Below are 12,099 nucleotides of genomic sequence, written 5' to 3'. Positions count from 1 at the left end.
CACCACCACCAGGGCCCCCACCAGCACCAGGACCCCCGCCCACCTGCCCGCCGGCAGAGCCGTCAAGGCCGGGGTCCCCGTGGTCACTCTGCCCGCCTAGTTGCCCGAGCCAGCCCGTGGATGGTTCTAGAAGGCGCTTCCGCAGCCCGGCACCCTCCAGGGTCGGACCCACGGACTGTCGGTGCTCCCGTTCAGCGACCGAGCGACACCAGCCCACGACGCTGCCCCACGGGCTTCAAACCGTCACCGAGGGCGGCCCGCAGCTCCCCCACAGCCTCTGTGGAGTGAACACACCACGCTCGTCCACCCGGGCCGCCCTGGAAACCCGGCCCAGTCAGGCGCCGCCGGGCGAGGCTCGGACGCCCACACCAGGCCTCATCCTGTTGGTGACCCTTGTCCCTCAGGCCGGCCTCACTTCGCGGCGTTTCCACAGAGGAGCAGAGTCCCTACCGCCGGAGCCCCGCACCTGGAGACCCTACATGAGGTTGCCCAGCCCACCTGCTGCAGGTGAAACCTCCGCTGGAGCCCCGCTCCTCAGGACCGAGCGTCTACCGTCTGCCGCCTCCCAGCTTGGCGCTAGCAGCTGTGAACCGAAGGTGGGAAGTGTCCGCCCAATCCGCAGCACTTCCGGTCAGTCCCGCGTCCAATCAGCGGCTTCGACGGGCCAAGCCCCACCCCCTCACACCCCTTTCAGCCGGAACCGCCGGAAACCTGTTGTTGAGGGGTGGTGGTGAACTTGGGGTCCTTGCCCTCAGACAAGGGGGTGCTCAACGACACGGTCCCCGGGCAGTAAACTGTACTCCAGTGTAAACAATGCAGGACTGAGCTTTAGTGTTTAATATATCAAAGCTGTTCTTCAGATGAGCTCTAAAGTCAGGTGACCCCCAAGCCCCAGCCTCGCTGAAGGGCGCCGTCACTCCTGACTCCTCTTCCCAGAGACGTCCCGGCAGTGAACCCGAGATGAACATCCCAACTCTCCCCGAGCCTCTCGGGAGGAGTGAGGGGGTCAACTGAGACGTTGAGTCCCAGGCCGCACCTCTATGAGACGAGGGAGTGGAACCAGGGCTGACACCCCATTCAAAAGGCCCGCACCTGGCGCCCCCCACCCTAGGGTGCGGCCCTCTGGGAAGACCGACCGGAGAGCCTGGGCTGAGGGGAGGCTGAGGGGCCCCTAAAAGGGATGCCGAGCAGAAGCCGCCGCCGCCGCACCGTCCAGCCTTGCTAAAATTTCAGTTAAAACAGTAACCACTTCAATGATGCAATCCATACCTGCTTGTTGTGTAAAGCCAACTCCAAATCCAAAGCCTTCCAGTCAATTCCGACTCATAGGGATCCTAAGTAGGATCCCCGAGACTGTAAGTCTTTAGGGAGGTAGAAAAATCTCCTCTTTCTCCGAGGAAGGCTGGTGGGTTTGAACTGCCAGCCTTTGGGTTAGCAGCATAGACCACAGCATCACCAGAAACAACTTAGAAACGGACAGACGCCAAGGCTAGGTCCCCACGATTGTCCCAAAGGACGTGAATTCGCGCTCCAGCCCTGCGGGTAGCTAGGTGTTCTTCATGCTGCACCAGGAAACCCGTGTGCTGAATTCCAGCTCAGTCTCCTCACCTGCACAGGAGTTAACAAGAGGGAGGACCAGCGCTGTCCGCCTTCCGCCTCCGTGCCCAGACCTTTATATTTGTAGTTTTCACGTCTATTACAAACACTTGTGTTGGATCAATTTCCAAAATTGGATTTCTGTGGCAAGGTGAATGAAGAGTTAAACGTGTACTATTGATGTTACCAAGTAAAAAATGTATCTTTTAGTTGCACCTTAATTTCCTAACAGTTGCCATTGATTTGAAATCTGGATTGATTTACATGTACAGTGTCAAGAACTTGGGAAAGTGAATACAAGGGTATAAAGACTGTTGGAAGATCAAATCACATAAAACAATATAAATTCTCAGAAGAGTATTTAATAGTCTTTTTGACTACAGCTCTCAGAAATTTGATTATAATTCACTCATTGAACTTAAGTTTTTGATCTCTTAATTTTTAAAAATCAGATCTGACAAATTAGATACGCTATATACGTACACAAGGTTATTGGGGGAAATTTATGTGGTCAAATTTTCAATGTTTTTAGATTCTTAGCACATTTAAGTGCTATTAATGCATACTCCTAAAGATCTGATTGTACATTTCTTCAATCTTAAGACAACTTTGTGTAATGACTAATTATTTCCATATCTAGTGGAGCCCTGGTGTGGTGCTGTAGGACAAGCACTGGACTGCTCACCACCAGGTCGTTTCAAACCTACCAGCTCCTTCCTGACAAAGCAGTTGTGAAGGTCCAGGAGTTTACTAAAACACTTCAAAAATGACAAGTTGTACTTTCTAACAGAGACAGTGAAAGATGCTTTTCCTTTTTATTGTTGATGTGTTCAGAAAACATAAGTAAATTAACACTTAGGACAGAAAAGACCACCACCAAAAACAAACACGAATCTCTTGGAAACGTGTTATATTGAAAGGTTTAGATTCTGGTCCAAGATGGAGAACCTTAGCCGTCAGAATCAAAGTCTGCCTTTCCATTAAATTTAACAAGCACTTCCTGGGGAGTCCCTATACACACCCTCACCTGGCAGAGAGACCATGGACTTGGGGGTCTGGTTAAGGCTGATTTTGCATCTTACCAGCTGTGGGTCTTTCAGCACGTAAATGAGCCTTTATGAGCTCCATCTGAGCTTCCTTTTCAGTTCAGAAAATGTGAGCTAGGAGTTACCAAGCACTGCAGTTTTCAGAATAAAATGTAATCAAAACAGTAAGTTGGGGGTTACTGTCTGTCAGACAGCACTTAGCTACAACTTGCCCTTTAAGGTTACATCAATGTGTCTGCACTTGGAAAGGCTGAACCCAGCCTGACTCACTTCATCACAAGCCCTTTACTTGCTGCACCTGCAGCTTTTGCCCAATTAAAAACGCTTCCAGTCATTTCTTATTCTAAAACCCACCCCCTGTATCAGATCCATTCTGACTCCTAGTGACCCAGGCAGGACTGCTCCTTGGGTTTCTGAGACGGAATTTTTATGGGAGCACATAACCTCATCTTACTCCTTGAGGAGCAGGTGGTGGTGGTTATGTGCCGTGGAGTCGGTTCCCACTCATAGCGACCCTGTACAGGGTTTCCGAGGCTGTAAATCTTTATGGGAGCAGAAAGCCTCATCTTTCTCCTACCCAACAGCTGGTAGTTTCAAACTGCTAATCCTGAGGTTAGCAGACCGATTCGTAATAGTAGGTTCAAACTGTCAGTCTTGCTGTTAGCAGCCCAATGCTTAGCCCACTGTGCCACCAGGCCCCTTTCTTGCACTAAAGGCTAATTAATAACCATGTACAGCAGTTCCAACTTAAGTACAATGTCAACTTAAAGACACACTTAAGAAGGGATCACCTCAGGATTGTCTCAACAGAGAACACAATGCTAGTTCTCTTTGTACAAAGCCCTGTCCTTTGGCTGAAGGTCACATGCAGGGGAAAGGCAGATGCACACAAATTATTCAACACAGAATAATTATTCTATAAGAGAAACCCAGACTCTTTGTGTGAAGCTGGAGGATCAGCACAGGACTGTGAACCACAGGTCAGCAGTTCAAACCCACCAGCTGCTCCTTGGAAACACTATGCAGGTTTGCTGAGTAGGAACCAACTCGATGGCATTTAACAACATAAGAGAAACCCAGCCCCAAAGCAAACCCACCACTGTCTTGTGAATCCCAACTCCGTAACCTGGAAGGACACAGTACTGCTTCAAAGGGTTTCCTAGATCATAAATTTTTATGTGAGCACACTGACTCTACACGATAGGGCTTTCTGCTCCCAAGATTAAAAGCCTTAGAAACCCTATTGTGGGTCAGTAGGAGTCGGAATTGACTCCACAGCACTTAGGCACTTAATAACAATATGGGAACAGATGGCCTCATTTTTCTTTCTGTGGAGCAGCTGCTGGGTTTGAACTGCTGATCTTTCAGTTACCAGCCCACACTTAAGAATCTACAATAATGATCTCGTCCTTTTCACTCCTCTACGAGTTTTCTTGTGTCATGCTGACTTAGCCTGAGACTGTATTTTAGTTTCTCAGAGACACACGCAACTGAAACGTAGGTGTCACTACACAAGTTTTCTTTTAGCACGGCACTCACTTTGACAGTGTTTTGACACTATCTGAAATGATTTAAACCAGCAGGAAATGTCTACAGCTTTTGCTTTCTGTATTTAGATAGCAAGAAAAACACACGACCCTTTGTGCACATGTACTTTAATACTTAAGTTTGGATAAACTCATTTAAAATGACACACACTAAAATATCTTTAGGAAGACAACTCAGCAATTGCACAATCCACTATAAAATTTTAAGGTCTAAGCATTTTGGGTCTGAAAGGTCTCAAGCTGTTCACAGGTGGTGGCTGTTTATCATCTAGGCAGGCACATGTAAGCAATAGATGTCAAAAACTTGATCATTTTTAAAAAGGCACCTTGAGGTTCTTTGAACCTTGAAGAGCATTTATTTTTGCTTTTCCAGGACCAGAACCTATGCAGCAAGCATTTCACACAGAGTACAAGATTTTCCAAATGCCTTTCAACAATACATTTAGCATCTCAAACTCTTACACCCGAATATTCTGGACAATTGTCTGACACTCCAAGTTGGGGCAAGGGCTTGTTGGTCTACTTAATTAGTTGGTTAAACAGCAAGAAATGCAACCAAGCATCTCTCCCTCTAGAGTGTTAACATACAGCCACAGGCTAATAGGCAGCAATTGTTCAATGTAATCACAAGATTTGAAAATCAAAATCCAGTGTTCTTGGATCAGGAGGTACCAACAAAGCCTTCCCTCGGCCTGATGACTTTAAATCACGGAAGTTATAATCATCAAACAGAGACTGGTCAAAGGGCTAAATACATCCTCCCAAAAGGATTTGACAAATGTCAACTGGCATTTAAAACACAGTCAATTCATCAAGTGGCAGCTATTGGTCTCACTGGGTAAACAAACTTCACAGGTTAGAAATGCTGTCTATTTGGGTGGGTTTTCTATCCCAAGTCCACCCTAGCACCTGCTATCAGACACCACTCAGCACCCAAAGAAATGGTCACCTTCTGGCTGAGACAGTTAAATAATGGTGACCCTTTGCAAGGAAAAACGTCTTGGCCTTGTTGGTGAGAGGTCCCCCAAAAAATGCATATAACGTTTTAAATCTGGGACACAAGTTAAGAAAATGTTTAAAAAAATAAATAAATGAAAAACTCTTTCATCTGAAGGCACAAATAATACATTGGCAGGCAGCTGATGAAACCAGGCTGACACATACCATCCAAGACAATTAAGAAGCATAAATACTTATGGATCATTTTTCCTCCAGGGCTCCAGCGATTGATGAAAACACCTAAAATCATCTTTCTGAAAGATGATGGAGCCCCGATTGCTCAAGACAGAAAAAGGAGTCCCCTAAAATCATCAAAAAAGGTTACTGTGAAAGGCCCCCCCGTCAGTAGAAAATTGAAATAAGGCAGGGGTTCTTCAATGTTTAGGTTGTTCCCGATCTAAACGGAATGACCTGATGCTATGCAGAGAAATAATGACCAATCACGTCCAACACAAGTATCTGCGATGAGTAATGCTGGAAGGTAGCGGGTTTGCTTGTTAGCAAGTGTTCAGCCGGTGTGGATCTCCTCAGCTGTCGCTCTAAGTGGCGGGCAGCAAACCAGGCAACCTGAACCCCCAGGAACGGTTGTGTGACGACAGACGAGGCTTACATTTCTGTCCTATTAATAGTTTCCCACTGTTAGAAGGCTAGAGATATTGGCGAGCAACTGTGCTCTCAGATTTGCCTGGTACCCGGACAGGAAGGCCTCGAGGGACCGTGATGTGGGTCACACTGAACAGCGGGCAGTAACACACAACACAAGACTTGTTTTTTAGCTTTTTAAATCCTGAGTGTTTCTGAGAAGGGCACCTACGAGCGATGGCACGCCCCAGCGTGCTGAAGATAGTGATAAAACACAGGGAAATTCACGAGACACATCCAGGACACATGCAAGGTTCAACCGGTGTCCCTCCAGGGGTGGGGGGGCTAGAACGTCTAGCTAGACCCTCCCCCCCCAGCACAGGACACAACTCGGCCTCCCGACCCTCGCTGGGGGCGTTTTTGACCAAGTGATACAAACAATTCAAGTAGCAGACAGAATTGGGGCCCTGCCCGGGGACTCTGCAGCAGGAAGCGTGCTCAGAAGCCTGGGGACCAACACACCGACGCCGGGCACGCAGGCACGGCGAACGCTGCACCCGTGGCTCAGATGAAGTGGATCCAGCTGTCCTCGCACTCGCCGCGTGGCATGTACAACTCATGGCTACGGCAGGTGAGGGTGTAGTCTCGGCCGTCGTGGTTGTCCCAGTGCTCGGAGCCGGCCACGCGGTAGCGCAGCGCAAAGTGCACGCGCGAGCCCAAGGCCAGCAGGAAGGGCGGCACTGGCAAGCTGAAGGCGAAGACGTCTTCGGTGCCTGCGGAGTCTCCGGGCCCGCGCCAGCGCGCCGCCGCCTCGTGCGCGCTGTGCCAGTCCGAGAAGGTGTAGCGCACGGCCACGTGTTTCTCGAAGGCCACGTTTCGCACGCGAACCGTACCGCAGAGGCCCATGTCGGAACAAGTGACGCGCTCCAGGCAGACCAGCTGGCGCCGCAGCCGCTCGCTGAAGTCCGCGGCCTCGACAGGCGGCGGGAAGTCGGGCACCAGGCACCGCAGTGTGAACTCCCGCTCCGGGCGGCTGCAGCACAGGTCCGCGTCCAGGGCCAGCTGCGACAGCACGTGCAGTGGCACTGCCGGGTCCTCGCCCGCGTTGAACACCTTGACTTGCGCCAGCTCCAGGCCCAGAGCGTCGGCAAAGCGCACGCGGAGCTGCCGGTTGCAGCCCGGCCGGCACGCGGCCCCCGGGGCGTTTCCGCTCGGCACACGGCGCTCGGGCGAACTGGGAAGCGAGCGCGCGCGTCGTGCCATGATGGGCCGCGGGCATCGCTCGCTCCCCGACGGCGCGCCGCTTGTGCTTCCCGGGGGCCGGCAGGGCCGTGCTGTCGGACCCGCGACGCCACTCTCCAGCTCCGACAGACAGCTGAGGCTCCGCGGAGCCAGTTTCCGGGCGGTCGGAACTCGGGGCTCCGCCTGGCCAGCTGTCGGGCGCCGCCCCGTGCGCTCCATCCGCGGCTCGAGTAGAGTGCAGGCGTCTCAGCACGTCCTGGGAAAGGGCAGGTCCAGGGCGTCTGGCAGCGTTAGGCTAGTGAGTTCCCGACGAGGCCACCGGGACTTCCCAACAAACCCTCAGCGCCCTACCCCGCCTTCTGCGGCCCCGCCTCTTACCGGGCTGCACTTGACCGGCGCCACCTCCCGGCGCGGCGCGCCCCGCCTCTCGTGACGTGCGCGCCCCGCGCAGCCGGAGAGCCCTTGCGCATAGCCGCAGGCCGGTTACCGCGGCGCGGCGGGGCAGAGGCGGGCGGCGCGTCACGTGTCCTGGGCGCTGGCCGGGCAGGTCTGATCCATGTATGTCTGCGTCTGCAGGGACTGGGCTCCTGCCGGGGCTAGGTCACGGCTGCTGGGATGAAGGCCAAGGACAGAGGCAGGCAGCCGCTCCTGGCGTTCCGGGCTCACGGGGGCGCGGGCCGGGGAGGGGGGCGGCCCAGAAGGTGGCCTGGCGGGCAGCAGGCACTGCGGGGGAATTTCAAGCATCCAGGTTGACCAGCTCTTGAGACTGCAACCGGGACCCTGGGCCCGATCTGGGGTGCCTCGTAGCCTAAAAAAGAAGCGTCATGTCCACACAGCACCCACAATGCCTTGCCGCGGAGATGGATGGCCAGCTGTCTTGAGAGCGGGGAAGGGGAGGCGCCGCTTCTCTGGGTCTGGTGCGGTGCCAGTGAGGAAAATGCGGGAGCTTGATTTATGCCGGGTGACAGACCGTGCAGCTGCTTGGGAACGTTTTCTGTAGCCAGTGTCATTGCGGACTCAAGGCTTCTTCATGTAGTCAGAAGCCCCAGGGAGCCTGGGAGCTTGCTTCCTGCATCTTTAGAACCCGGGTGGACATCCGTGGACCCCATCCTTACCCCCCACTAACTTGTGCACATAAAGTGCTTCAGCATACAGCTTGGCAGGTGACGTGGGAAAAGATGCAAAGGCACTTAACAGAGAGCCTTGTGGGGCCAGGCATTCAAGAAGGCTACTTTTTTACTCTCCAGAGACCCAGAGACGTGAAACCTGTAAAGAATTGGGGCAGATTCCCTTCTGACTTCTAAAATTAGTATAGCAGCTTGAGATGAGTGTCGTGCCTTAGTTGTGCGAATCCACATGTTGTTTTTATCAGCATTACATGTTAATGTAGTGTCTTTGAGTCAGTTCCGACTCATAGCGACCTTATAGGGTTTTCATAGCGACCTTATAGGGTTTTCAAGGAATGGCTCGTGGCTTTGAACCACTGACCTTGCAGTTCAGACCGACCTTGTAGTGGAACATTACATAGAATCGGACAAAAGAGGCTTCCATGTTAAATGGAGGAAAGTACAGGAACATTTCAGGAACAAAATAACAGATCTAAGCCCTGCCTGCTTTCTTTGTGACTGAGGCAGGGGTCTGGCTGGAGGGGGAGAGAGTTTCACTCTGCCTAGGTCGGGACTTGGCTAAAGAGGCCATTCCGTAAGGAAGGGGAGAGCAGTGGTGTGAGCTGCACTAATCACAATTGATGGGCTTTGTAACTGGTATGCCGGAGCATGCAGATACTGTTAGAATGATGTGATAGGGAAGGCCAGTAGGATGGGAAAGAAGGTTCCACACTAGAGTTTGAGTTTCAGGGCAGCAGAGACCACAGTACAGTCCTTCGTACTTGGGATGAAGGATTGGGTGCTGAGGCTTTGGGATAAGAGCTGAGTAATTGTTAAGTGCCATTGAGTTGGTTCCGACTCATAACAACCCTGTATAGGCTTTCTGAGGAGCGGCTGGTGAGTTTGAACCACCTATCTTGTGGTTAGCAGTCCTCAAAGTGTTATTTCCAAGGAGATTGTTACTATCTATATAGACAAACGGACTTGTGTTGTGGTACTATAAGGAAAACACTGGACTGCTAACCACAAGGTTGGCAGTTCAAATCCACTAGCTGCTCCTTGGAACCCTTTACAGGGTCACTGTAAGATGGAAACAACTTAACAGCACTTAACAGCAACAACAATATAGATGTATTCACGAGGGGTTCAAAAAGCTCTTGGAAAAATGGAATGAAAAGATAATGGCATTCTTCCATGAACTTTTTGAAGCCCCCTTGTCTACACATGTATGTTGTTAACTGTCCTCAAATTGTTTCTGACTCATGGTGAACCCATATAAGGCTTCTGAGGAGCGGCTGGTGAATTTGAACCACCCACCTTGCGGTCTGGTGCTTATCATACAGTACCACACCAGGACTCTGTATATACATGTTCATATACACGTATATATCTGGGTGCTCCAAATGGTTGCATACTGGACTACTAACCGAAAGCTTGGCGGTTCAAACCCATCCAGGACACCTTGGAAGTAAGGCCTGGAACTCAGCTTCTGAGAGGTCACAAACTTGAAAACGCTATGGAGCAGTTCTACCTGCACATGTGGGGTCGCCATGATTCCGAATAGGCTGGACAGCAACAAACATACACACACATACACACACACACCTGTACAGAGGAAGAGAAGGCCCATTGGCAGCATTTATAGCAGTGTGATCACGTATCTAATATTCACCGTGAAGTAAGATGACGCTGTCAACATAAGGTGATAACAACTGCCTCCCAAATTTCAATGCTCTGAGAATACTAAAAATCGAAGTGAAAAGCCAACTTGATGCTGGTGTTGGGACCATTTGCTATAAACACGGACTTGACAGTGTTGCTTCTGTTTCCGGTAGCGAGGAGTCGTTTCCAAATATAAGCGGAATAAAGAAACCACTTCCCCAGCTGTCGTCATCTTCCAGCAGATTACACAAGAATATTCCGAGCACTGCAGAAAAGGTGATGGAAAGATCAGTGGAGACGCTTGCCTGGATTTGTTCTCCTTTTTGCTTGCTTGGGGGGCAGGTGTAGGGTGCATCACAGTAGTCTGTCTGCTTGCTTGGGGGCAGGTGTGTAGGGTGTATCACAGAATTTATGACCACAAGTCTGTTTTTCAGACAGCCCATCCAACCCTCGGCGATGTTCAGCCGTGTGTTTTTTTTGAGAAAGGGAATAGGGTGAATGAACCTCATCAGAAAAGCAGGTAAATACTTTTTTTTTTTTTTTCATTTAATTGCATTATCTTGCAAAAGTTAAAGTGGTCTCCATTCTCCAAATTGCATTTGTATATGGTTGGGGGGAAAATAATGTGGATAAAAAAAAAAAAGTGCTTTTAAGTGACTAGCAAAATGGTTTTAAGCATTGCTAGTTTGTGGTAACGGTCCAGGAAATGAAATTTCTGACCATGGTAGCTGAGTCTGCAACTTGGACTAAGTTTCTTTGCCGTGATAATCTCCTTTTCTATAACAAGGATGCTGATAGCAATTTACCTTTATGGATACATGCTGACACATGGGTCTCAATGAAAGTTTTAAAGTCTAACAGCTCTGATGTGCAGAGAGAATTACTCCCGGAAGAACAGCTGCTATACTAGTAACGCACAAACCAAACCTGCTTTCACAGAGTCAGGACCAACTCACAACCCAAGAAAACCACCCTGGATGGTTTCTGTCATCCTTACTAAAGCGGACTGCCACATCGCTCTCCCATGGAGTGGCTGGTGGAGTTGAACCATGGACCTTTTGGTTAGCAGCCGATGGTTTAACCGCTTTGCCATCGTGGCTCCTTGATCTAACATCATATGAATGAACTGTCACCTCTTGAATGGCAAGTACCTGGAATTGATAAGTGTGTGTGTGTGTGTGTGTGTGTGTGTGTGTGTGTGTAACAGACATGATATTCATCAATTTCATGTAGTTGCCATTCATGAGATAGCATCACCTCTATTTTTTTTTAACTCATACTGGGTTATAGGGGTCCTGGTGTGGCACTCTAGGGAACACACTGGCCTGCTAACTGCAAGGCCGGCTGTTCAAACCCACCAGCCGCTCCTCGGAAACCCTATACAGGGTTGCTATGAGTTGGAACCAAATCAACAGCACTTAACAAGAAAAACTACCACAATTGTGTTATAAAACATCATATGATATTATCTCATCCTTTTTAGCACAATTTGCCTGTGTTTCTTATTTGGAAGCAATTTAGTAAAAGCTTTGGGGTTCAGGTGTAGGTTGTATATGCTACTCTTGCTTGTTAAGATTTTAGTAACTCAAAATAGTGATTAAATTCTGCAAGCACCCATCACCAATCAGTGATTAAATTCTGCAAAGCTTATATTTATTTTACCTCTTAATTTACATGGAATTTTAAATGAGCACATAAAAGAAAGCTGTGGATTTTCCTTGATTACGTTATTAAACACGGCTAGTCCTAGTGTGGCGCTATAGGCTAAGCATTCAAGGTCAGTGGTTCAAACCCACCAGCTGCTCCTCAGAACCCCTATACAGGGTCTCTATGAGTCGGAACTGACTTAATGGCACTTAGTCAGCTAGTTCGAAACTACCAGCCGTTCTGCGGGAGAAAGATGAGGCTTTCTGCTCCTGTAAAGATTTACAGCCTCAGAAACCCTGTACAGGGTCGCTATGAATCGGAACTGACTCCATGGCACTTACCAACAACAACATTCATTAACAGCCAGAAGCCCTGGTGGAACAGTGATTAAGTGCTCAGCTGCAAACCAAAAGGCTGGTGGTTCAAACCCACCCAGAAACTCCTTTGGAGAAACACCTGTCAGCCAGGTCCCTAAAAGGTGACAGTGTGGGATGTCTTCTGGGGCAGTTCTCCGCTCTTACATGGGCTTGTGAACTAGTCAGAATCCACTTAATGGTACCTAGTAACAACAGCCCATACTGCAATGAGTAGGAATCAGCTCTGCAGTGGCTCTGGCTTGCAGTTTAACAACAAGAAGCGATACCTGACTAGTTCAGCTGTGGGCGGGGGGGG

General features: G+C 49.8%; 2 protein-coding genes across 2 annotated transcripts in view; one reads left to right on the top strand and one right to left on the bottom strand.

The window, feature by feature from the left end:
• Nucleotides 1–6,334: 6,334 nt before the first annotated feature.
• PPP1R3D (protein phosphatase 1, regulatory subunit 3D) lies at nucleotides 6,335–7,231 on the bottom strand. The gene has a single exon (XM_006873401.1). The coding sequence runs from the start codon at nucleotides 7,229–7,231 to the stop codon at nucleotides 6,335–6,337; it is 897 nt and encodes a 298-aa protein (XP_006873463.1).
• A 1,556-nt stretch (nucleotides 7,232–8,787) lies between these two features.
• The window catches only part of FAM217B (family with sequence similarity 217, member B), a 4,668-nt gene continuing 1,356 nt past the window's right edge, over nucleotides 8,788–12,099 (top strand). The window contains exon 1 of the mRNA XM_006873400.1: nucleotides 8,788–8,798. Coding sequence (XP_006873462.1) covers nucleotides 8,788–8,798 — 11 coding nt within the window. The remainder of the gene's footprint in view (nucleotides 8,799–12,099) is intronic.

The sequence above is a fragment of the Chrysochloris asiatica genome, unplaced genomic scaffold (assembly GCF_000296735.1).
Source record: "Chrysochloris asiatica unplaced genomic scaffold, ChrAsi1.0 scaffold00238, whole genome shotgun sequence".
Lineage (NCBI taxonomy): Eukaryota > Metazoa > Chordata > Mammalia > Afrosoricida > Chrysochloridae > Chrysochloris > Chrysochloris asiatica.
The sequence above is the reverse complement of the archived record's forward strand: the minus strand, read 5'-3'. Positions and strand labels throughout refer to the sequence as shown.